The sequence below is a fragment of the Dendrobates tinctorius genome, unplaced genomic scaffold, assembly GCF_039654945.1.
Source record: "Dendrobates tinctorius isolate UK_male_01 unplaced genomic scaffold, ASM3965494v1 ptg000187l, whole genome shotgun sequence".
NCBI lineage: Eukaryota > Metazoa > Chordata > Amphibia > Anura > Dendrobatidae > Dendrobates > Dendrobates tinctorius.
Genome location: NW_027361854.1, coordinates 4,446,375 through 4,472,684, shown reverse-complemented (window position 1 = coordinate 4,472,684; position 26,310 = coordinate 4,446,375). Strand labels below are relative to the sequence as shown.

General features: G+C 45.8%; 1 protein-coding gene across 1 annotated transcript; it reads left to right on the top strand.

Annotated features, from left to right (window-relative positions):
- Positions 1-14,303: 14,303 nt before the first annotated feature.
- APOF (apolipoprotein F) lies at positions 14,304-25,044 on the top strand. The gene is made up of 2 exons (XM_073552240.1): positions 14,304-14,428; positions 22,496-25,044. The coding sequence occupies exon 2, from the start codon at positions 22,498-22,500 to the stop codon at positions 23,518-23,520; it is 1,023 nt and encodes a 340-aa protein (XP_073408341.1). The 5' UTR covers positions 14,304-14,428; positions 22,496-22,497; the 3' UTR covers positions 23,521-25,044.
- Positions 25,045-26,310: the final 1,266 nt, after the last annotated feature.

Sequence of the window (26,310 nt, the reverse complement as noted above, 5' to 3'; positions counted from 1 at the left end):
CCCAATTGAAAGATCCCATGGATCGTAAGATAGAAAGTCACCTTAAAAAATTCTGCGAAGCGTCTACAAATCCGCTCAAAGCAAACGTAGCCTCTACATGTGTTGCCAGAGCCTTATTTCTCTGGCTTCGTACGTTAGAGGAACACCTCTCTTGGGGTACCCCCAGAGAAGAAATCTTAGACTCCCTTCCCCTTCTCCAAAAAGCAAAGGGCTTTTTAGCTGATGCCTCAGGAGAAACGGTGCGGGTGGCGGCAAGGTCCTTAGAGTTCTCTAATTCGGCTAGAAGGGCCCTTTGGCTGAAGTCATGGGGAGGTGACATCACCTCTAAGACAAAGCTCTGTGCCATCCCCTTCCAGGGACTCCACGTATTCGTGCCAGTCTTGGATGATATCCTCGAAAAAGCTTCAGATAAGAAGAAATCGCTTCCCGAACAGAAAGTTCCCAGGTGGCGGTTTTTTCTTCCCCCACGTGAGCAGCCCTCCCAGAAGGAGTTCAGGGGAAAGGGCAAGACTGGACGGTGGAGCTACCAGAAGGGGGGTAGAGGGAAGAACATCCTCGTCCCTCAGCAACAGCAACCCCCGGACAGTGACTCTCCGGTGGGGGGTCGACTCACTCGTCTCCTCGCCCGATGGCAGTCCACGACCACAAACCAGTGGATTCTTCACACCATACAATTCAGGCTGAAGTTGGAGTTCGAACGTCCCCCCCCCCAGTGTCTGAGAATTACCCCAGCATAGTCCCCAGATCTCCAAAAAACCCTACTTCTTCAGCTACAAGATCTGTTACGGGAAGAAATAATCTCATATGTACCTCAGCAAGAGATAAGCAGAGGACATTATTCCCGCCTATTCCTTGTGAAGAAGCCCTCTGGAAAATACAGGCTCATCATAAACTTAAAACCCCTGAATCAATTTATCAAATAGCGGAGGTTCAAGATGGAGTTGGTCAAATCAGCAATCCCTCTCATTGGACGGGGCTGGCTGATGGCTACGATAGACCTGAGGGACGCTTATTATCATGTCCCAATCTATCCGGATTACAGGAAGTTCCTCAGGTTCGCTCTCTCCCACGACCGGGGGATCAGCCATCTCCAGTTCAATGCTTTCCTGTTCGGCGTGTCTCCAGCACTGGAGGTGTTTACAAAGATCATGAGGGAAGAAGTCATTTTCATCCGTCTTCAAGAAATATATATTGTTCCATATTTAGATGACCTGCTCATCATCGCTCCATCAATATCTCGACTAAACCAGGTAGTGTCAAAAACCCTGGAGATTCTCGAATCCCTAGGCTGGATCCTGAATCTTCAGAAGTCGGACCTTCACCCTTCCCCAAGGAAGAAATTCCTGGGGATTCTCTTAGACTCGGAAAAAAGGACATCCTTCCTTCCCGAGGATCGTCAACACGACCTTCGTCAGAGAATCGCCAGATTCAGACAACAAAGGGTGCTGACCCTAATGGACTCCATGTCCATTCTGGGGTCCCTGACGTCGTGTATTCAGGCAGTGTCCTGGGCTCAGGCACATACGCGAACTCTTCAATCATTCGTCCTGGTAAACTCAAAGAAGTATCGAAACACTCCATCTAGAAGAATTCCACTTCCACGACATGTGAAATTGGCCCTCTTATGGTGGCTGAATTGCTGAAACTTGAGATGGGGGGTGAGCTGAGATCAGCTTCCCCTGAAAGTACATTGTACCGATGCCAGCCTGAGAGGTTGGGGAGCCGTGGTGGACAATGGTCCCAGGACATAAGAGCCAGATCTTCAAATCTAAGAGAATTGAAGGTGGTGGAAGAAGCACTGAAAGCCGCTTCGTCCCTCATCCAGAACCATCATGTTCGGATCTATTCCGACAATGTAACTACGGTAGCCTACCTCTGACACCAAGTGGGCACAAAGTATGCCAGCCTAAAGTCAGTGCCGGCAAGAATTTTCCTCTGGGAGGAGAAGCCCCTACTGTCTATCTCAGCGGTACACCTTAAAGGATCGGACAACATCCAGGCGGACTTCCTCAGCAGGAAGGACGTCCATCCGGGAGAGTGGTGTCTGAACCAAGCGGTCTTCCAATCCCTGACCGCGAGGTGGGGGGATCCAGAGGTTGATTTATTTGTGAATGCTCAAAATGCAAAGACAGGAACATATTTCTCCCTCAGTCCCACGTACGGAGCCCAGGGGACAGACGCTTTCGTCCATCCATGGGCTTTCAGCCTAGCTTATGCCTTCACGCCAATCCCTATGCTGGCAAGGATGCTACAAAAGATCTTATTGGACCAGGTCACAACAATCCTGGTTGCTCCAATGTGGCCAGGATGGAGCTGGTACAGTGCTCTGATGGATATGGCCCAGGAAGGCCCCTTACTCCTACCCCAAAAAACCGACCTCCTTCATTAGGGTCCCCTACTATACCCAAACCTCAACAAACTAAACCTTGCGGCTTGGTTACTGAGGCCAACATCCTGAAAGCCAGTGGTCTCTTGGATGGGGTAATCCGGACTCTCCAAAAAAGCAGGAAACTGGTAACCAATGCCATGTATGGCAAGGTATGGAAGAAGTTCTCTTCCTGGTGTCTTCCTAGTGTCCCTGATCCCTTCTATCCCAACATTGCTCAGGTCCTAGATTTCCTTCAGAAGGGTTTAGAGCTAGGGCTTACCCGAAGAACATTGAGGGTACTAGTTGCTGCCCTTAGTTCCTTCTTTGACCAGGACCTGGCCAGACACCGTTGGATCAAACGGTTTATGACCACTGCAAGCACGATACGGCTTACACTCCCTAGTCGGGTTCCCCCTTGGGATCTTAATTTAGTGCTCAATAGTCTAACACAGGCCCCATTCAAGCCCTTACCTTTAATTTTCACTTCTTGACACTTAAGACAGTCTTTCTCGTAGCGATCACCACAGCTAGACGAGTAGCGGAATTGCAGGCCCTATCTGTAAAAAAGCCATATCTTTCGCTCAATTCAGACAGCATAGTGCTACGTCTAGACCCCTCCTTTATGCCCAAAGTTGTTTCAGACTTTCATAGGGGTCAGGATATCGTGTTGCCCTCATTTTGCCCAAATCCATCTAATACGAAGTAAGAAAGATTCCACGCTTTGGATGTCCGCAGAGTGGTTCTCCGTTACCTTGAGCTAACCAAAGATTGGAGAGTTCACCAGAACCTTTTTATCCAATATTCAGGACAGAATAAAGAAAGAAAGCAGCAAAAAGCACAATTGCAAACTGGATCAAACAGGCCATTTGCTTGGCATATTCGTCAAAAGACCTCTCTCCTCCCTAGTCTCTAAAGGCCCACTCCACTCGATCAGTCGCTACATCGTATCCAGCGAGAGGGAACGCGTCATCCGAGCAGATATCCAGAGCCGCCACCTGGTCCTCTGTGCACACTTTCACCAGACACTACAGATTAAATTTTGATAGGGATCTAACATTTGGCAGACGTGTTCTGCAGGCCATGGTCCCTCCCTAAAAAAATAATGTTGGTATAACTCCAAGGTGACTGTCGTGGAAGGTGACTGGAGAAAATAGAATTAGACTTACCGGTAATTCGGTTTCTAGGATCCTTCCATGATAGCACTAATTTCCCTCCCTATCTAAATACCTTATTGGATGATTCCTGCACTTTGGCGGTAACTATTCATGCTAGTATGTCCAGAAAAAACACTGGAGGTAGCAGGAAGAGGAGGGTTATTTAACTTCTTTGTGTTTCCTGTCCCCCATTAGGGTGGGGAGACATCCTCCAAGGTGACTGTCGTGGAAGGTTCCTAGAAACTGAATTACTGGTAAGTCTAATTCTACTTTTCCTCTCACCCATGACTGCACACCAAATAGAGGAATCTGCCCAGCAAGGACAGGAGACCTACTGAAATAAAAGGGCGGTACCTTTAATCTGCACCAGTTGGTTTCCTGTCCTTGATGGGATCCCCGTGCTGAAATCTGCAGTGAAGAGGAAAGAATTATTCTCAGGCCTGTCCCAGCATCGGAAGAACAGGATGCATACATGCAGCGCCGGTCTAGTTTTGACTGGAAGTGCCATCCACAGGTCCCCTGGGGGCTTGGTGTACACGAGAGAGGCACAGTCAGGTCAGTAACTGGTCTCGGACCACAGCGCCTCCCTCCCTATGTCTGCTCTCCGCTGGTCTCAACGTGATAGTGGCCGAGAGGCATATCCGGAAGTGGCACACACCACTGCCATCATGGGCGCATGGCACACTGGGTATGGGTGTGCCCGACTGACGTCAGTGGCCGCTATTGTCAATCTCTGACAGTGATTCACACTGTAGGAATTGAGAAAGCGTAAATAGGGTCTTATCTGATAGACAGGGTATAGAAAATATTATAATTTCCACTCACATGATGTAGGAGAGGTAAAGCGCATGGAATTGTCAGTCAGCTGCTGCACATCCACAAGTCAAACCAGTGACCACAGGAATATTCAGATTAATGGAGCTTTTTGTGGATTTACTGTGCTGCTAGACATGACACAGATTCATTCATAAAAAGATTGCAGATTTATTCATATTCCCAACGTGTTTCGAAGTTAAAAACACTTCTTCCTCAGGGGATGATATAATGGTACAATAGCGTTGCTTGCAGGTTAAATACATTTGAAAAAAAACGGCGCCAAGAATCATATGTTAATAATAATAATAATAATAATAATAATAATCTTTATATAGCGCCAACATATTCCGCAGCACTTTACAGTTTAACAGTTTCAAAACACAAGTCATAAGTAACAATGTTAACAATACAATAATTAAAGCAAAATGAGACGACCCTGCTCGTGAGAGCTTACAATCTACAATGAGGTGGGGGAGATACAAAGTACAGGTGTGTATTTACAATAGTGTATTTACAATGATGGTCCAGCCATCTTGAGGGAGTGAGGGATGGATGGAGATAGCACATTCACTACACATGCACACTTACACATAGGATGACTTTGATTAGTGAACATGATAGGACGCTCTGAACAAATGTGTTTTGAGGGAGCGCCTGAAGCTATGCAAATTGTGGCTAGTCCAGAGGATTGGCGCATCGTGGGAAAAGTCTTGGAGTCGGGAGTGGGAGGTACAGATTAGTGCAGAGGTTAGTCGAAAGTCGTCTGCAGAGCGCAGCGGTCGGTTAGGCCGATAGACAGAAATGAGGGCGGAGATGTAGGGAGGTGCTGCACTGTGGAGAGCTTTGTGGGTGAGAACAAGTACTTTGAATTGGATCCTATAATGAATGGGCAGCCAATGTAAGGACTGGCGAAGAGCGGACGTGTCCGAGTAGCGATTAGCCAGATGGATGACCCTGGCTGCTGCATTAAGGATGGACTGTAGAGGGGATAGTCGAGTAACGGGGATACCAATTACTAGAGCGTTGCAGTAGTCCAGGCGGGAGTGAATCAATGCTACAGTGAGGGTCTTCGTTGTTTCCATGGTGAGAAAAGGGTGGATTCTAGAGATGTTCTTTAGGTGTAAGTGGTAAGAGCAGGCAAGAGATTGTATATGGGATGTGAAGGAGAGATTGGTGTCAAACATAACACTCAGACAGCGCGCCTGCTGCCGGGGTGTTATTGTGGTGCCATCCACGGAGAGGGAAATGTCAGATTTAGGGAGGTTAGTAGACGACGGGAGCAGAAGAATTTCAGTTTTGGAGAGGTTGAGTTTCAGAGAGCGGACATGATGTTGGAGACGGCGGACAGTCACTGGCGTTCTGTAATACAGTGGGGGTAAGGTCGGGGGATGACGTATATAGTTGTGTGTCATCAGCATAAAGATGGTACTGAAACTTAAATCTGCTGATGGTCTGTCCAATTGGGGCCGTGTAGAGAGATAAGAGAAGGGGGCCAAGGACTGAGCCCTGAGGTACCCCGACAGCGAGAGGAAGAGGAGATGACGTGGAGCCAGAGAACAAAACACTGAAGGAGCGGTCAGAAAGATAGGAAGAGAATCAGGAGAGAGCAGTGTTCTTAATGCCTAGTGACTGGAGCCTAGAGAGTAGGAGATGGTAGTCAACAGTGTCAAAAGCTGCAAATAGGTCAAGAAGAATGAGCAGAGAGTGGTCGCTGTTATGTTTTGCTGTCAGAAGGTCATTGGTCACTTTGATGAGTGCAGTTTCAGTCGAATGTAGGGGGCGGAAGCCGGACTGTGAAGGGTCTAGAAGGGAGTGGATGGAGAGGTAACAGGTAAGGCGGGAGTAAACTAGACGCTCCAAAAGTTTAGAGATGAAGGGTAGATTGGAGAGTGGTCTGTAGTTGTTTGTGCAGGATGGGTCAAGAGCGGGTTTCTTTAGTAATGGAGTAATGATGGTGTGTTTGAAGGAGGATGGGAAAATGCCCGAGGAGAGGGAGAGATTAAAGACTGCAGTTAGGTGAGTTGTGACAACTGGAGAGAGAGGCTGGAGGAGATGTGAAGGAATGGGGTCGGTAGTGCATGTAGTTGGACGAGAGGAAGAGAGGAGTCTGGAGACTTCTTCTGTGATGTGGTCAAATGTGGAAAGTGAGCCAGGGGAGATGCAGGAATCACAGCACTTGGTGGTTGGGAGCAGATTTCCAGACGGATATTACCTATTTTTTCTGTAAAGTGGGAGGCCAGGTCATCAGCACAAATGTCTGTGATAGGGGCTTGTGCTTTTGGCCTGAGGAGGGAGTGAAAAGTGTCAAAAAGTTTCTTAGGGTTGTTGGCTAGTGAGATCAGGGTGGTAAAGTAAGTCTGTTTGGCGAGGTGAAGAGCAGCGTTATAGGTTCTTAGCATAAATTTGAAGTAAATGAAGTCTTCTGGTGTGCGGGTTTTTCTCCATAGGCGTTCAGCACTCCTAGAGCATCACTGGAGAAGTTGAGTTTGCGATGTGAGCCAGGGCTGTTTTACTCTGTGCTTGGAGATTCTGAGGGTGAGGGGAGCTACTTGGTCAAGGGTGCTTCTAAGAGTGTCGTTGTAGTGGTGAACAGTCAGATCAGGTCAGGAAAAAGAGGAGATTGGGGACAGTGATGATTGTAGGGAGTCTGAAAGTGTCTGAGGGTTAATGGCTTGTAGATTTCTGAATGTGTGGTAGGTAGGAGTGAGCTGGGGTGGGCGAGGATTTGTGAGTGTGAAGGAGAGAATGTTGTGGTCAGAGAGTGGAAGCGGTGAGTTAATTAGGTGGGAGATTGAACAGAGCCGGACAATGACCAGATCAAGGGTGTTACTGTTTTTGTGTGTCTCAGAGGTTGAAAGCTATGAGAGGCCTAGAGAGGTGGTTAGTGATAGAAGCTGGGATGCAGATGTGGAAGTAGGGCTGTTAACGGGGATGTTGAAGTCTCCCAGGATAAGAGTTGGTAGTTCTGAGGACATGAAGTGCAGCAGCCAGGCTGAAAAGTTGTCAAGGAAGTGGGTGGGTGAGCCTGGGGGCTGGTAAATGACCACTACTCTGAGGGAGAGGGGATGAAGGGCCTGATGGTGTGGACCTCAAAAGAAGGGAATGAGAGTGATGGAATTGGGGGAATGACCTGGAAAGTGGATTGTTGGGACAGGAGTATACCGACTCCACCACCCTGCCCTAGGCTTTATTTGATTACGCACCTGTATCTGGGCCTGGATCGTCCTTTATCTGTGGTGCTGGTCAGGCAGTGTGGAGGTTGGACCTGAAATGTCTGCATGGACCTGGCTAACCTTTATCTGCGCTTGTCCTCTGGTGCCATAGGAACGATTTTGAAATGCTTGAGGTACAGTGTGCATGTAATGAGGTCTTGCTTTTATACATTTAGGAGGCCGCAATGGCACAGCGAACATAAAAAACGTAGAGTAGGACTCCCCATACGAGACTGCCTTGACGTGGCGGGGTAGCTCAAACAATTGATCAATTTTTTTGCTAAATGTCTCATTTTTGAATACAGATAGAAACCAATGTGTGTTTTCACACTTTATGTATTACGTTCTGACCACAAGCAGCGCTGGCTTCTCCCCCTCTTTTTTCTTGATATTGGTTTTGTGGCTGACCACCACTGTAGCCGTGCGCGCTGGGTCATGTACGCTATTCTTTCTGTTTTCTTAGTGATTGATCTAGGCTGCTGTTCACATTAACAGCGGCCCTGCCCTGCCCTAGGCTTTATTTGATTACGCACCTGTATCTGGGCCTGGATCGTCCTTTATCTGTGGTGCTGGTCAGGCAGTGTGGAGGTTGGACCTGAAATGTCTGCATGGACCTGGCTAACCTTTATCTGCGCTTGTCCTCTGGTGCCATAGGAACGATTTTGAAATGCTTGAGGTACAGTGTGCATGTAATGAGGTCTTGCTTTTATACATTTAGGAGGCCGCAATGGCACAGCGAACATAAAAAACGTAGAGTAGGACTCCCCATACGAGACTGCCTTGACGTGGCGGGGTAGCTCAAACAATTGATCAATTTTTTTGCTAAATGTCTCATTTTTGAATACAGATAGAAACCAATGTGTGTTTTCACACTTTATGTATTACGTTCTGACCACAAGCAGCGCTGGCTTCTCCCCCTCTTTTTTCTCGACTCCACCACCAAGTCTGTTTGTGGGTCTCGGGGAATAGGAGAATTGTAAGCCACCATAAGAAATGGCAGCAGGAGAGACAGTGTCAGAATCCTGAATCCAGGTTTCAGTGAGGGCCAACAGATTAAGAGAGTTGTTCAGTAAGTAGTTGTGCATGTTCAAAAAAGTTAAAGTTCATATATTGATCTATACACCATCACATGATTTAAACAGATCATTTTCTTTTATATAAAACAACTCATAAAATACCATTATTTCTTTATTTAAATTGCAGATAAAAATATATATACAGTATCTATAGAAAGAAAAAAGAAGAAAAAGAAAGGAAAGGACACCATCCAGTCTCAAAAAATCTGCACAAGATTTCCTCGATGTGGACTAAATTAGCAGGAGACATGATCCTCTGGACCACACTCAAGACAGTTGAAACATTTCTCCAAAGATGAACTTATTGAACTTATAGTAATCTCAAATTTAAAAAAGTCTAATAAAAAATTAATATTTAATTAAATATGTGTGTTAATTTAATAAAATCTCTTTATCTCAAATGGGATTTGTATAAAAACTCATATACCGCTATTTTAAAAAATTAATAATTAATACATAGAAAAAAGAGAGGGTAATTATATAGAAAAAAGGGGGAGGCGGAGACCTGACTACATCTCAGCACATGGGAGGAAATAGTTTAGGAAATCATTAATTTAATGATTTAATGATTCAGTCTGCAGTGTGACTCCTATAAGTGTGTCCTAGAAGTGTGAAGATAAATTTTAGAATTAAAACCAGAAGGATGTATACAGACTGTGCCCTGCTACCTGCCACCATCGCACTCTAACAAGCATCTCTATTCTTCCGACAGGTATGTTCATCAACCCAGCTCTCCTGCTGTCTGTCTATGAAGTGCACATAGTACATCACCCAGCTTTGCACATAGACTTGCCTCTGCACCTAGCATTCACATGGTATGCCTTTCAGCTAACCCCAGCTTACCCCAGTGTTATTTATGACCTTGTTTACTCTGGCTTGATCATATGCATCTGGTCCACTCTTAATTGTCTGACCAAGATGAGCAGAGACCACTCCTCTCTGCTTCACACCTGAATGCACTTAGTTGTACATATATTGCATAGCTCAAGTCTGCATAGACTTCAGTCTGCAGTGTGACTCCTATAAGTGTGTCTAGGAAGTGTGAAGATAAATTTTAGAATTAAACCAGAAGGATGTATACAGACTGTGCCCTGCTACCTGCCACCATCGCACTCTAACAAGCATCTCTATTCTTCCGACAGGTATGTTCATCCACTCAGCTCTCCTGCTGTCTGTCTATGAAGTGCACATAGTACATCACCCAGCTTTGCACATAGACTTGCCTCTGCACCTAGCATTCACATGGTATGCCTTTCAGCTAACCCCAGCTTACCCCAGTGTTATTTATGACCTTGTTTACTCTGGCTTGATCATATGCATCTGGTCCACTCTTAATTGTCTGACCAAGATGAGCAGAGACCACTCCTCTCTGCTTCACACCTGACTGCACCTAGTTGTACATATATTGCATAGCTCAAGTCTGCATAGACTTCAGTCTGCCATGTGATTCCTAGAAGTGTGAAGATAAATTTTAGAATTAAAACCAGAATTGAACCAGAAGGGAACTGAAGGTAACTGTACACAGTCACTGTAAACAATGTTTCTGTTTGTTTTCACTTTCACCCCTATAATCCTTCACTTTCTGCTAATTCCCCTAATCCCTACTCCTAGTAAGGAACTGTTCATCTCTTCTTCAATCCTCCCCATCCACCTCACCTCCTCAAAACTGTTCCTTAACATACAATCCTCTGTCTCCAAACACAGACAGCCCCCTCATGCCCTCTCCTGCTCCCACCTGCTAACACTTTCTCTGCTCCTTCTCACTGCTGGTGATATCTCTCCAAATCCTGGTCCTCCTCACCACATTCCCACAGTCATTTCTACCTTCCATCCACGCTCTATCACAACCTTCCGTAACCACTCCAACCTTATACCCATTCACCCAGCCCCCGCTTCCCCAGTCCCACTAACAGGAGCTCTGTGGAACGCTCGCTCTGTCTGCAACAAGCTTTCCTACATCCATTATCTTTTTGTTACTACCAAACTTTCCTTCATCGCCATCACCGAAACCTGGCTCACCCCTTCTGACACAGCCTCTCCTGCTGCACTTTCATATGGTGGCTTCCACCTTTCTCACACCCCCCGCCCCAGCAGCGAACATGGCGGAGGAGTTGGTTTTCTCCTGTCAGATACCTGCTCCTTCACCCCAATCCCACTGCCACCCTCTGTTACCCTCCCTTCCTTTGAGGTGCACTCTGTGCGCATCTACTCCCCCTCCAACCTCCAACTGGCTGTTATCTACCGCCCCCCAGGGCCAGCCACCACCTTCTTTGACCACTTCACCACCTGGCTACTTCATTTCCTTTCCACGGACATCCCTACTATCATCATGGGCGACTTCAACATCCCCATTGACACTTCCCTCTCAGCTTCCACTAAACTTCTATCTCTCACTTCCTCCTTCAGCCTCACTCAATGGTCTTCTACAGCCACCCACAAAGATGGCCACACACTGGACCTCATCTTCACCCGCCTCTGCTCCCTATCTAACCTCTCTAACTCACCTCTTCCTCTCTCTGACCACAACCTTCTCACATTATCTTCCCTCTCCACTCCATGTCTACAATCCCCACCCCACAAACTTTCACACCCTCGCAGAAATCTTAAACACCTTGACCTACACTCATTCTCTGAATCCCTCCTCCTCTCACAGATATAAGTTCCTTACACAATGCGGATGATGCTGCTGCTCTATATAACACCACAATAGCTGTAGCTTTGGAATCTGCTGCCCCACTTACACATACCAAAGCTCGCAAAATCAACAGACAGCCCTGGCACACCAGCCTGACCAAAGAACTGAGGCGAGCTTCCAGGGCTGCTGAGCGCAGATGGAAAAGATCCCACTCCAACGAGCACTTCATCGCATTAAAACAGTCCCTCACTACTTTCAAGACCACACTCGCCACAGCTCAACAAACCTACTTCTCATCTCTCATATCCTCCCTGTCTCACAACCCTAAACAGTTATTCAACACCTTCAATTCTCTCCTCCGTCCCCCAGCACCTCCTCCCTCCCCACTCATCTCAGCTGAAGACTTTGCCTCATTTTTCAAGCAGAAGATTGATAACATCAGAGACAGTTTTGGTCAACAACCCCCAGAGCCCTTCCTTCCGACTTCCCAGCCCTCCACCTCCAAAACCAACTTCTCCACCATTACAGAGGATCGACTCTCCACTCTACTCTCAAGATCACATCTCACCACCTGTGCACTTGACCCGATCCCATCCCACTTCATCCCAAACCTCACCACAGTCTTCATCCCAACCCTAACCCATCTCTTCAACCTATCACTAACAACTGGTGTTTTCCCCTCAAGCTTTAAACATGCCTCCATCACACCTATCCTCAAAAAGCCCTCTCTTGACCCATCCTCTGTATCTAGCTATCGCCCTATATCACTTCTCCCCTATGCCTCCAAGCTACTGGAACAACACGTCTACCTTGAACTGTCCTCCCATCTCTCTTCTTGCTCCCTCTTCGACCGCTTACAATCTGGCTTCCGGTCACACCACTCCACTGAAACTGCCCTTACTAAGGTCACCAATGACCTCTTAACCACCAAGAGCAAGCGACACTACTCTGTCCTCCTCCTCCTGGACCTGTCGGCTGCCTTTGACACAGTGCACCATTCCCTATTATTACAGACCCTCTCATCCCTTGGCATCACAGACTTGACCCTATCCTGGATCTCATCATACCTATCAGACCGGACATTCAGCGTCTCCCACTCACACACCACCTCCTCACCTCGCCCCCTCTCTGTCGGAGTCCCACAAGGTTCAGTCCTAGGACCCTGCTCTTCTCTATTTACACCTTTGGCCTAGGACAGCTCATAGAATCTCATGGCTTTCAGTATCATCTCTATGCTGATGACACACAGATCTAAATCTCTGGACCAGATATCACCTCCCTACTAACCAGAATCCCTCAACGTCTGTCCACTATTTCATCCTTCTTCTCCGCTAGATTTCTAAAACTTAACATGGACAAAACAGAATTCATCATCTTTCCCCCATCTCACGTGACCCCCCCAACGAACCTATCCATTACAGTAAATGGCTGCCCACTCTCCCCAGTCCCACAAGCTCGCTGCCTCGGGGTAATCCTTGACGCTGATCTCTCCTTCAAACCACATATCCAAGCCCTTTCCACTTCCTGCCGACTTCAACTCAAAAATATTTCACGAATCCGTTCATTCCTCAACCAAAAATCTGCAAAAACCCTAGTCCATGCCCTCATCATCTCTCGCCTTGACTACTGCAATCTCCTGCTCTGTGGCCTCCCTTCGACCACTCTCGCACCCCTCCAATCTATTCTAAACTCTGCTGCCCGACTAATCCACCTGTCCCCCCACTATTCCCCAGCTTCTCCCCTCTGTCAATCCCTTCACTGGCTCCCCATTGCCCAGAGACTCCAGTACAAAACCCTAACCATGACATACAAAGCCATCCACAACCTGTCTCCTCCATACATCTGTGACCTCGTCTCCCGGTACTTTCCTGCACGCAACCTCCGATCCTCACAAGATCTCCTTCTCTACTCCCCTCTTATCTCCTCTTCCCACAATCGCTTACAAGATTTCTCTTGCGCATCACCCCTACTCTGGAACTCTCTACCACAACATATCAGACTCTCCCCTACCATCGAAACCTTCAAAAAGAGCCTGAAGACCCACCTCTTCTGACAAGCATATAACCAGCAGTATCCACCGATCGACCAAACCGCTGCATGACCAGCTCTACCCTCGCCTACTGTATTCTCACCCATCCCTTGTAGATTGTGAGCCTTCGCGGGCAGGGTCCTCTCTCCTCCTGCACCAGTTATGACTTGTAATGTTTAACATTATTGTACTTGTTTTTATTATTTATACCCCTCCTTACATGTAAAGCGCCATGGAATAAATGGCGCTATAACAATAAATAATAATAATAAATAATAATTTAAAGTCTTATGGCTTCAATAAATGAGAATCCGGTATATTACATTGTACCGTAGATTGAAGCCCTGCTGAATGTGGAGAACTAACATCAATCAGGATGACACAGTAGATAAGGAATGTTGTGTTAGCTGAATTCTGTGATCACTAGATAAGAAGAAAGTGAGGAGAAAGCGCAGCACATGAGGAGAAAGTGTGGTACAGCAAGCACAGACCCGACTTCGACTGAAACTGGGGGAGCGCTATAAGGAGCTGCAAGATTGCTCCACAGAGAAGTCAGCACACATTAAAATTTCAGACATATGCTAACTTAATTATTACAGGGCTATTAAAATGAAGGTAGCATGAGCAAGTCAAATGTATTTAACCTGCAAGCAACGCTATTATACCTTTATATCATCCCATGAGGAAGAAGTGTTTTTAACTTCGAAACGCGTTGGGAATATGAATAAATCTGCAATCTTTTTATGAATGAATGAATGAATCTGTGTCATGTCTAGCAGCACAGTAAATCCACAAAAACCTGATGTTTGACCCTTGCACATGTAGTGCGCCGCTACATAGTCTACTACAGCTGTGTATTTTGGGTGAATCTCTCTTTTAAAAAAGATCATGTCAGAGATTTTACATCCAGAACACCCTGCTAGTACTGAGCTCTCACAAAACCGCCTACTAGATTGTCCTATTTGTGAAGGGTTTGATTAGCCATACTGACATTTTGAAATGTTTACCAATGTGATACTGCTGGGACTTTAAACAGTAGTTGGAAGCCTGGACAGGGGTTCACTGCTCACCACCATCTGTATCATACTGCAGCTTGACACTAGATCAACCTGAAAGGCAGAACACCTGCGAGCTTACAGTAAGTCAAACACTATTTCTAATAAACAGTGTCTCTTCCTATGAATGCAAAAAAAAGTAGCAAGGTCAAATTAGAGTGTAAATTGTATCTTTATTGATGATAAATACTGATAGTCACTAAATGATCCAACCATTACTATCAACATAGGAAGAAGAAATCAGATTCTGTACATTCTCACATGTTTTCATTCCTTTTTATCAGAGAATCCTCACCAAGAATTAATGTGTCAAGTAGATGGTACTTAATTAGTCCATGTTTTGATGAACTAATTACTGTCACAAATAGTACTGAATTACTCCTTGCTATAGTTACCTGAGCATAAAGCAACCCTTAGACTACTAATTTCTTTTTATATGCTTATGATTGCTGAGCCTGAGATATGGGGGGCCCTGACGAAGGTACGCTGAAACGTGCGTCGGGGCTGGCACATCCCGGGGACCTCAGCAGCACGCGAGGTATAGCACGGAGCTTTTATTTTTGCACCTAGCATTATTTATATGCATATTTGTTGGAAGTGAGCTTTTGATAGCTCTCTTGTTGCACTGCACTTTAATTATTGTTCTCTGCTGCACTTATATTATGCACTAGCTGAAGAGCCCGCTGCTGCCCAGGCATAGTAACTAACTGTGGTTAGTAATAGCAAATTATAATTATCCTCCATCCCATAGTCGAGTGCCCATATACCCATCATACATATCCTCCATCCCATAGTCCCATGCCCATATACCCATCATACATATTTGCCATCCCATAGTAGAGTGCCCATATACCCATCATACATATCCACCATCCCATAGTCCTGTGCCCATATACCCATCACACATCCTCCATCCCATAGTCCCGTGCCGATATACCCGTCATACATATCCTCCATCCCATAGTCCAGTGCCCATATACCCATTACACATTCTCCATCCCATAGTCAACCATTATGACATCATAATGAGGGGCTTGATGCACACTTTTCCCCATTATATAGATAGGGGCAAAATTGTTTGGTGCATTGGAACGCGCGGGGTTAAAATCTCGCCTCACAACATAGCCTAGGACATTCTCGGGGTCCAGACGTGTGACTGTGCCAAATTTTGTGGCTGTAGCTGCGACAGTGCGGATGCCAATCCCAGACATACACACATACATACATACATACACTTATGTATTAGCACCTTCATATTATACCTGTGTTTTCATGTTATTTCACATACCATTGTATTGATTCAGCACTAGCACTTTTATATCTCTTATAGTGTGGTATTTATTTATATACAGTATGGCATAAAGTTTTCTGTCCCCGGTATTGCCTATTCCATGGCATTGGCCTTTCCCCTCTTGATATTTTATATTTACTTTTATGAGACTTTACTTAATAAAATAAAATTATCATTATTGGACATTTTCGGTTTCTTTCGTTGTTTTAAAAACCTATATGTGCAGTCCAACTCTTGGAATATAGTGCAATGTTAACCTTTAGTCCATATCTTGGTTCTTTATTTCACAACTTGCTTTTGTCTATATTATTTTAACACCATCCTGACCAGATTAACTGGAGATGCCATGTCACATTTGAAGAGCTCCTGACATTCCAAAACAGCAGAAATCCTCACAAGAGGATTTGGAATCTACACTACTTGACAAATTCATCTTGGGGTGTAGTGAGCATTTTTAACCCTCAGACGATTCACAGAATTGTATAACATTGGACTAAAATGTTGCTTTGGCCCCAAGTTTTTAATTTTCAAATGGGCTAATAAGAGAAAACAAACGGTACCATTTGTTGTGCAGTTTCTGCTAAATATGGCAATGTCCCATATGTGGCTGAAAACTACTTTTGATGCACAGTGCAAAGCTCAGAAGTGAAGGAGCGCTATATTGGAGTTCAGATTTTGCTGGACTGGTTTGAGGGTGCCATGTCACATTTGCAGAGCCCCTGAGGTGCCAGAACAGCAGAATCCACCATAAGTGATGTCATTTTACAAATTACACACCCCAAATGAATTCATCTAGGGATGAGATGAGCATATTGGCACCACATGTGCCTCACAGAATTTTAGATCATTGGGGGGTGAAGAAAGAATAATTTAATTTGTACCGCTAAAATGTTTTAGCCCAAAGTTTTTAATTTTTATAAGGGCTAATAGAAAAAAATAGACCTCACAGTTTTTTGTGCAATTTGTTCTGGGTGCGCCAATACCCTACATGTAGTCGGGAAATACAGTGGAAAGCTCAGAAGGGAAGGACTGCCATATTATAGTGCAGATTTTATTGTTATGGATTGCGGGTGTCATGATCCACTGGGTGATCCCATGAGGTGCCAGAACAGAAGAACCCCCTTAAGTGACCCCATTTTACAAACTACACCTCTCAGTGAATTCATCTAAGGGTGCAGTGATCATATTGACACCATGGGTGTGTCACAGAATTTTATACCATTGTGTAATGAAGAAAAAAATGTTAGTTTTGTCCCAGATTTAAAATATTCACATGGGGAAATGAGTAGAACTGGCAATAAAATTTGTCACAATTTCTGCTGATTGTGACAATACCCTATATATGGCTGTACAGTACTGCTTAGCCAGATGGAGAGACTCTGGAGGAACAGAGCGCTATTTGCCTACTGGAGCGCAGATTTTCCTAGAATAGTATGTGGACTCCATATAAAAAGCCCCTAAGTGCTAGAAAAGCAGAATCCCCCCTCAAGTGACCCCATTTTGGAAATTACACCCCTCTGGTAAATTTATCTACAGGTGTAGTGACGATTTTGACTCAATAGGTGTTCTCCAATGGAGAAAAAAAGCAGTGGATGTTGCCGAGTGAAAATTATAAATCAGCCAGCCATTGCAGTGACCTGTATGCTGTGCCCAGCTCATGCTTCTGGGGACATGCACCTGTAAATTAGGCAGGCTCTCATCACCACAAAAATACCAAACACGTGGACGCTAAATGTGGTTTAGGTACAATGTGGAGCTCAGAAGGGAGGGGGTATTTGGATGCGGGAGCGAAGAATATGCTGGATCCAAAATATGTGGACTTTTTTTTTTTTTTACATGTGCATTTATTGGTATAATTTTTTTTTTCATTTTTTTCTTTACTTTTTTCTTTTTACTTGGTCCTTCTGTGGGACTTTAACTTTTTTTTTTTTTTTTTTACAATGCATTATACCTGTTAGTGCTACACTAACAGAAGCTTCTTAGACCATGCTCTGAGCATAGACTAACAGGGTTGCCGTAGCTGGTTGACCCAGGGGTTGTCATGAAGACTTCGAGTTGCCATGGCAACGATAGGGCCCATATGGTGGTGCCAATCAGAAGGGAGATGTAGTACCCGCCTTCCCCCAAGCCTTCAAAATGCTTCGATTGATATTGTATGTAGGGGGTTAAAATGTCCAGGGAGCACCGCTTCTGGCAGTGACTGCTGGGTATCGACTTTAGCTTAAGACGAGCTCCCGATGGCAATCATGCGAGTGTAGGGAAGGTGACCTGACAGACGGACTGACTGGTCAGATTTCAAAAGGGAAAACAGCTAGGAAAGTGTAGGTGACGTGCAGTACCTTGAACTGACAGAGGGCAGGGAGGAGTGTGAGCATAGGACTTGACATCAGCTTAGGGCTAAGAAACCGTTGGTCATGGGGGCAGAGTTATAGGGAACCGGGAAAGCTATAAATTTGACAGGAGGTTTCCAGAAAGCTCCAGTCCCCAGGGGGAGCTCAAGTGACGAGGAGACTGTGACAGTTGCTGCACTGTGAGGAAAACCCAACCAGGGGGACTGAGGAGAAAGGAAGTCAGGGGGGTGGTCCTGACACGAAGTACCGCAGTATAGACGAGGCTCCAGGTGTGGGACACCGTATTGGAACGACACTTGACCAGTAACATTACTGTTGGTGTATAGGCCTAAGGCAGCCACAGTGACAGAGCTGTCAGAGCATCACTGAGTGTAAAAGGGGACGGTACGTAAATATACGTTCCTGGAGAAAGTTTGTCACCCTGTGTTCTGTAACCGGAGAACTGTGAAGGAAAATGCGGTGTGCTGTGAGGCCGTCTGGCGGACGGCGAGGGAAAGAATAAACTTGGACCTGTTGCACCCGAAACTTGCCTCCAGCTTGTGTCTGTACGTTACTGCGTGGTATCCAGAGGGACCACCCCCCAGCCCGGTCCAGCTCGACCCTACACTTGGCATAGTCGGCAGGATCAACGCCGCTAATACAATATCTTCTGCGGCAGGCCTGCCTCTGAGGAGTGGGAACGGACTTGGACTGCACTGTGTGGATTACAAATTATCAACCTGTGGATTACAAATTGGGAGTGCTGTGGCGTACCTGTGTTGCCAGCAGGGGATCCGGGACGGTACCAGGTCCGGAGCAAGATGGCGGTGCTGCTTCAGCGCCGAGGGGAGATCCAGGTTTTGCCGTTGTCTCAAATGGACTGGGGCCGCCTCCTACGTACCCTTGGGGATGGCGATATGTACCAGGAGGCCGCCGCTCCCACAGACTGGACCTTGACAAGTGGGTGGAAAGGCCTGCCTTCGCCCCACCCAGCAGAGGGAATGGCACAGAGGAAAAGATTGCCTGCGGCTGTTTGGCGCCATTCGATTGCTGCCCACTGGACAGGATGCGACGCTGCGGTTGTAGAGGCATCGGCCGCCTGGAGTGGTGATGGCGGCGGGAGGTCGAGCTCCGCCAGAAGATCTATACCTCGGAGTCACGAACAGCCAGTCCGGTCTCGGGTCTAGGAGAGGAGCCATGGCGGATCCCCCGGGAGCGGCCGCCCAAGATACCAGCAGAGAGCCCCTCCACAGAACCTCTGGGCCTGGAGGCCAGCCTCACCGGTTGGTGGAGTGAAGAGCGGAGACTGCAGGAGCAGCCGCGGGAAGATGTGACGGAGACCACGATGCCGGGGAAGGTGAGAGTTCCCCCGGCTCTGCCAGCGGCCCCCACCACTCAGCCGCAGCACGCAGCCTCCTGTGATCCCGAAAGGCTGGCCAAGGAAGTCCCACCTGTATATGCGGAGCTGAGTGGGCCCTCCACTCCCAGCCCCGAGCCACCCCGCCCGGTGACGCCACGCCCGGTGTCGCCGCTGCGGAGCCTGTTTCCAGAAGACGCTGTTGCATCCCCCCTGCAAGGGGTGACATCCTCCCTGAAACCAGTTGTTACTCCGGTTATGACGGCTCCGGCTGAAGCTCCGGATGCAGCCCACTCTGCGGCCGCGGTTATGCCGGCATTGGAACTGGCTGCAGCCTATTTGTCAGGCTCTGTTGCCCACATCCAGAAAACCTGTCTGCCCCTATCCGGCACCCGGCCCCAGCGGCTGCTGGGCCGCAGACATCACCAGCCGCCTCTGCCCTGTTTTTGTCCCCGGCTAAGTCCTGCCCACCAGACTCCCGAGCTCACACCAGACCCTCCGTTTGGGTCGCAGAAGTGGTGAAAAAGAAGAAAGCCAGGGAGCAGGAAGTATGGAACCTGCTTCATGCAAAGGGGGAGGCTGGCATGGCGGCAACACGATCTATGGGACGGCTCATGTATACGAATATACCCCGGGGGTATGGGTTCATACGCGCTCTGGCTACCGGCCAGAAGGTTTATCTTAATGTGGCCTCTATTCGTCACGGCCGGGCTCTACACGAGGGGGACTTGGTGTCATACTACAAAGAGTACTGTCCCCGCGGCTACTACGCGGTAGCTGTGATTGCTGAGTCCGAAGGTCACGAGCCCCCGTAGAAAGAACTCACAGGACACTCCTTACATCCCGGAAGCTCCACGGCTGTGGGGCCCCTCGCTCTCGGCCACTAGGAGGTGGCTTGAACTTTCGAAATTTCGTTGCCGCATTGTGCATATCACAAGGACAGTTTGCGTCCAAGTTAATGAAAAAAAAAAGTTTAATATAAAAATTGAAGTTTTTTGTGTGTTAAGCCTGACAAAAGCGGGGATGTAAGGAGAGAGGGAGTTTCCATGTTAAAGGAAGGGGGAGAAGGAGAAAATCTGTTATGTTTATGCTATTTATATGTTGGTTTTAACAAGCAATAGTAAAAAGAAAAAAAAAGTAAGAAAATGGGGTACTTGTGATATTATAGAGTTGTTCGGATGTATGATATGCACAAGAAAATGCGACAGGTCCGGGTAAGGGAAGGTCTGTGTGACCAAAGGAAGCGTGAGACCGAAGGGGTCTCTGAGTTCAGAGGGTCTGGGAGATCGGGATGCCGACCATGACTGGTAATTAAGAGAAAGACAAAGAATTGGAAGATGTGAAGCAGACAGTAGTCCTAGGTCAGGTCCCAGACACCACGGACACCCCAGGAAGAAGGCGGGCACCGGCAATGATCTGGTAGGTGTAAGGCCTCGATCATGGCGTATCGGATTGTGAAAAGTGACAGAAGGGAACAGTAGGAGAGTAAGATTGTCGGGGATGACAGTAGACAAAGGAAGGGGGAGTGTAGAGAAGGTGACCTAACGGACGGACTGACTGGTCAGATTTCAAAAGGGAAAACAGCTAGGAAAATGTAGGTGACATGCAGTACCTTGAACTGATATTAGAGGGCAGGGAGGAGTGTGAGCATAGGACTTGACATCAGCTTAGGGCTAAGAAACCGTTGGTCATGGGGGTGGAGTTATAGGGAACCGGAAAAGCTATAAATTTGACAGGAGGGTTTCAGAAAGCTCCAGTCCCCAGGGGGAGTTCAAGTGACGAGGAGACTGTGACAGTTGCTGCACTGTGAGAAAAACCCAACCAGGGGGACTGAGGAGAAAGGAAGTCAGGGGGGTGGTCCTGACACGAAGTACCGCAGTATAGATGAGGCTCCGGGTGTGGGACACCGTACTGAAAAAACGCTTGACCAGTAACATTACTGTTGGTGTATAGGCCTAAGGCAGCCACAGAGACGGAGCTGTCAGAGCGTCACTGAGTGTAAAGGGGGCCGGTACGTAAATATACGTCCCTGGAGAAAGGGTATCACCCTGTGTTCTGTAACCGGAGAACTGTGAAGGAAAGTGCGGTGTGCTGTGAGGCCGTCTGGCAGACGGCGAGGGAAAGAATAAACTTGGACCTGTTGCACCCGAAACTTGCCTCCAGCTTGTGTCTGTACATTACTGCGCGGTATCCAGAAGGACCACCCCCCAGCCCGGTCCAGCTCGACCCTACACGGGCACAGCAAAAGTCATAAAGGGGTTAAAGGACAAGGGTAATTAGTAGTGATGAGCGAGTATGCTCGTTACTCGAGTTTTCCGAGCATGCTCGGGTGTTCTCCGAGTATTTAGATGTGCTCAGAGATTTAGTTTCTGTTGCCATAGCTGTATGATTTGCAGCTGCTAGACAGCCTGAATACATATGGGGATTTCCTAACAAACAATCCCCACCTGTATTCAGGCTGTCTAGCAGCCACAGATCATGCAGCTACAGCAACAGAAACTAAATCTCCGAGCATGCCAAAATACTCGGACACCACCCGAGCGTGCTCGGAAATCTCGAGTAACGAGCACACTCGCTCATCACTAGTAATTAAAAAAAACTCATTTAAACTTTAGATTATTTTGCATCTTTAAATATATATTTGAATTTGGTCTTTGTTTAATCTATTCTTTTACATCACACATCTATTTTGAAAAAATCTTGTAATTTTCACTCTGGCTGCTTGGGATATTCTACACTCATACTTCCTGTTCTTTCAGGAAATCCACATGAACATTCACATCATTAGACTAAATTAAACCATATCTTTTGTAATGAAGCATCTAATGAGCATGTGCAAAGAATGTGAAGGGTCAGGGGCAACTGTGACATCCCCAATTGTGACAGGTGGATCCTTTCATTGTTATCCTGACTGTGGAGGTACTGTAAAGAAAAGGAAGTATGAGTCTAAATTAGACCAGTGGCCATTGTAAAAATTGCAAGATTTTTAATTTTTGTTGTACAGATTGTGATATGGAATTAAAGTATTGCTAAAGAAAGGTAAAAAAAACAAATTTACACAAAAACTTAATGTAAGCAATGGGTCATTTTCTGATGATGCATTTCCATTAACTACGGAACCGTAGGCTTTGTCGTCTGTGTTTATTTAGACCGGCTCTTTTGTTTCTTTCAGGCATGAATTTATTGCTGCGATGGATCATTTTTGCCTTGTTACATCTGTATGTGACTGGCAAACCTTATAACATAGATGGCTTGTTACAAAATGGTGATGGAGTCAACAAGACCGTGGAAGGACCTCTTCAGGCTGACTCTGCAAAAGGAAAACAGACATGTGGCCAACTCTTGAAGGATTCCAAAGAGTTTCTTCGTCTTGTCCAACCATCTTCATCGTGGCTTCTGAAACCGGCCCTGGCACTCGGATTGTTGCAGATTAAATGTTTAACTAAACAGGATAATTTCTGGGGCGATTTAATTAAAGATGAAGCTACAAATAAGGTGTTTAACATAATGGCTGAGCAGATAAATGCCTCAATTTATGAAACCACCACTAACTCTCACAATCGCAAACAAGATATTCAGAAGCTTGCCTTACTAAGATTCAATTTGGAGTCCCTGAATATGAATACTCTGACCAAATCACATCACCAGCATTGCTTTGGTACCCAACAAGAAGAGCATAATCTTGTCCTGAAAGGTTCTATTCTTGGGGTTCATTCATCCCTACAGGATGCGAAGAATCACTGTGATAGGCTAGGACATGTATGTGCTGGTATTTCTTCTGATACCTTGTATCGATTTCAATGTGTGGCAAGGAATGGCGGATACATCATACCTTATAATGGATCAAAGTTATGGCTCAACCACTGTACTGGTGAACACATAAGGAGGCGTTCTACTGATCCCGAGTGCCATAATGAAAGTGAATTGCACATTCATAATGTCATGCAATGGATTCCAGTGGTCAGTGGCTATTATAACACAGGCAGTGCTATCTACTATGCCACACAAGGGTGCACTGTTTATGCAGAGGATAGAGCCATTGAAGCCTCCATTGATTTAGGCTACGACACTTTATTTGCTGCCACTGGGGGAATTTCTGGGGCAATAGGTACAGGTGTAGGCATCGCTGCAAAACCCGCATTAAAAGCTGGTGTAAAATCAGCTATAAACTACCTTAGAGGGATGTGGTCACGCTGAACATGGTGCCTTCTCTAAATGATTGATATGTATGTACAGTTGAAACCAGACGTTTGCATACACTATATAAAATGGCACTTATGCATGTTTTTCTCAATATCTGACATGAAATGAGAATAAACATTTCCCATTTTAGGTCAATTTGGATTACCATAATTATTAATATTTGATAAATGCCAGAATAATGAGAGAAAGAGAATGTTTTATAGCAATTATATTACTGCAAAGTTAAAAGTTTGCATACATTTCATTAGTATTTGGTACCATTGCCCTTAAGCTGAATGACTTGGGTCACACGTTTGGGATATCCTTCCACAAGCTTCTCACAATAGTTGGTCGCAATTTGAGCCCATTCTTCCTGACATAACTGGTGTAACTGATCCAGGTTTGTAGGTCGCCTTGCTCGCCCCGGCCTTTTCAGCTATGCCCATAAATTTTCAATAGGATAGAGATCAGGGCTTTGTGATGGCATCTCCAAAACCTTGACTTTGGTATCCTTAAGCCACTTTGCTACCATTTTGGCAGTATGCTTCGGATTATTTTTCATTTGGAAGACCCATTTCTGCCCAAGCTTTTACTTTCTTGTCTGATGTCTTGAGATGTTCCTTCAGTATTGCCACATAATCTTCTTTCCACATGATGCCATATATTTTGTGAAGTGCACCAGTCGCTCCTGCAGCAAAACAAACCAACAACATGATGCTGCCACCCTTGTGTTTCACAGTTGGGATGGTGTTCTTAGGCTTTCAAGTTTCTCACTTTTTCCTCCAAATGTAACGATGGTCATTATACCCAAAAAGCTCAATTTTAGTTTCATCAGACCACAGTACATGTCTCCAAAAATTAAGGTCTTTGTTCCTGTATGCATTTACAAACATTAATCTGGATTTTTTATTTATCCTTTGGAGTAATGGCTTCTTCCTGGCAGAGTGACCTTTCAACCATGTTGATACAGTACTCGTTTCACTGTGGACACAATCTTACCAGCTTCCTCCATCATTTCCACAAGGTCTTTTGCTTTTGTCCTTGGGATGATATGCACATACAAAAGCACGTTTATCTCTGGGTCACAGAACCCGTCTCCTTCATGAGCGGTATGATGGCTGGACATTCTCATCTTGTTTGTACTTGCGTATTGTTTGTACAGATGAATGAGGCACCTTCAGGTATCTTGAAATTGTACCCAAGGATGAGCCTGACTTGTGCAAGTCCACAATTCTCTTCCTGATATTTTGGCTGATTTCTTGAGACTTTCCCATGATGCTACACAAAGAAGCAGTGTGTTTCAGGTGTGCATTAAATACATCCACAGGTATGTCTCTAATTAACTCAGAAGCTTCCAAACACATGACATCACCATATGGGCAGCCCAGAATTGTTAAAAAGCATAGCAATCTTAGTGTATGTAAACTTTTGACTTTGCAGTAAGTAATAAAAATGCCTTGAAACATTCTCTCTCTCTCATTATTCTGGTATTTGGCAAATATTAATAATTATGGTAATCCTAACTGGCCTAAAAAGGGGAAGGTTTATTCTGATTTCATATCAGATTTTGAGAAAAACATGCATATGTGTCTTTAAATATAGTGTATGTGAACTTCTGGTTTCAACTGTATATCACTGACTAGAATACTTTGCTCCTAAGCTCTGAATAAGAATTTTTTATTTTTAACAGTACTCCATACGTAGACAATACAGTAACAACAACTAAAATGGCCAAGTATATGAGGCCTTATGTGTCTGTATCTACTTTAGACGAGAGTTGCTTAAAGGGTTACTTCCAGGAAAGTAAGCTATCCATGAGACCTCGGCGATTCTGAGAACAGGAGCTGGCCTCTGCAGAGCCGCATCTTGAATGGAGCAGAGGTGCTCGGCTTTTTCCATCAGTCCGATAGACAACGAATGGAGCAGATGTCGAGAGTGAGCACCTCCACTCCATTCAAGGTAGATTTCTGCAGAGCCTGGTTCCAGGGTTCCACCAGTTGGAATCCATTGATTAGAATGTTATTCTCTAATCTTTAGATAGGGCATAAAGTGCCATCCTGGGAATAACCCTATAATCTATGGGCACACTGGAAGGGTGTCTGATAATCTGGACTCTTGTAGCAAAATAATAGAAATAAACTGGAATTTGTTTTTTTTATATACGGTAAGCATATTTTGCATATTTTGAGGATGATTGTAACATTGTGTTCTTCTTTCACCGATGACTGGTACCTGTGACAGACACATGGTCCAGATGCTAATTATCACCAAACATGCTATGCTTTTACTAATATAAGGAATCCAGACCTGACAAGTTCCCTTTAAGGCTAGGACTACACATCGACTTTGTCCACGACAGCCGTCGCATGATTAAATTCACTCGGAGCTGCTGCTGTATTGTAGTGCTATGCAATTAAATGGGGGCACATTGCGACACCTACATTACCACAACCATGACAATCAGTTAGCAAAAATTCATATTCTATTGGATATTTGTGACGCTGCTCACAGCAGTTTAGGTATTTCAATGTGACCCCATTCACTTATATAGCGCTGTGTTGTAGTAACAGCTCTGAGTGAACATGACTGCTGTCGGGGTTAAAGTCGTTGTGTAGCCAAGGTCGAAAAAGGTTGACAACAACTTTGGTACTGATGAACTATAATTGGAATAGATCATCAATACTAGATCAGTGGAGCTGATCTGCAGTACTTCGAAGCACCCAGAAGCCACTAGAGCTTGTAACACCTGATTGGTGGGGGTGCTGGGTGACAGTACCCAATTGAACAGATATTGATGACCTAAGG

Bases quoted from the DNA above. Each gene is read 5' to 3' on its own strand.
- APOF (XM_073552240.1), top strand. From the start codon at position 22,498: ATGAATTTATTGCTGCGATGGATCATTTTTGCCTTGTTACATCTGTAT.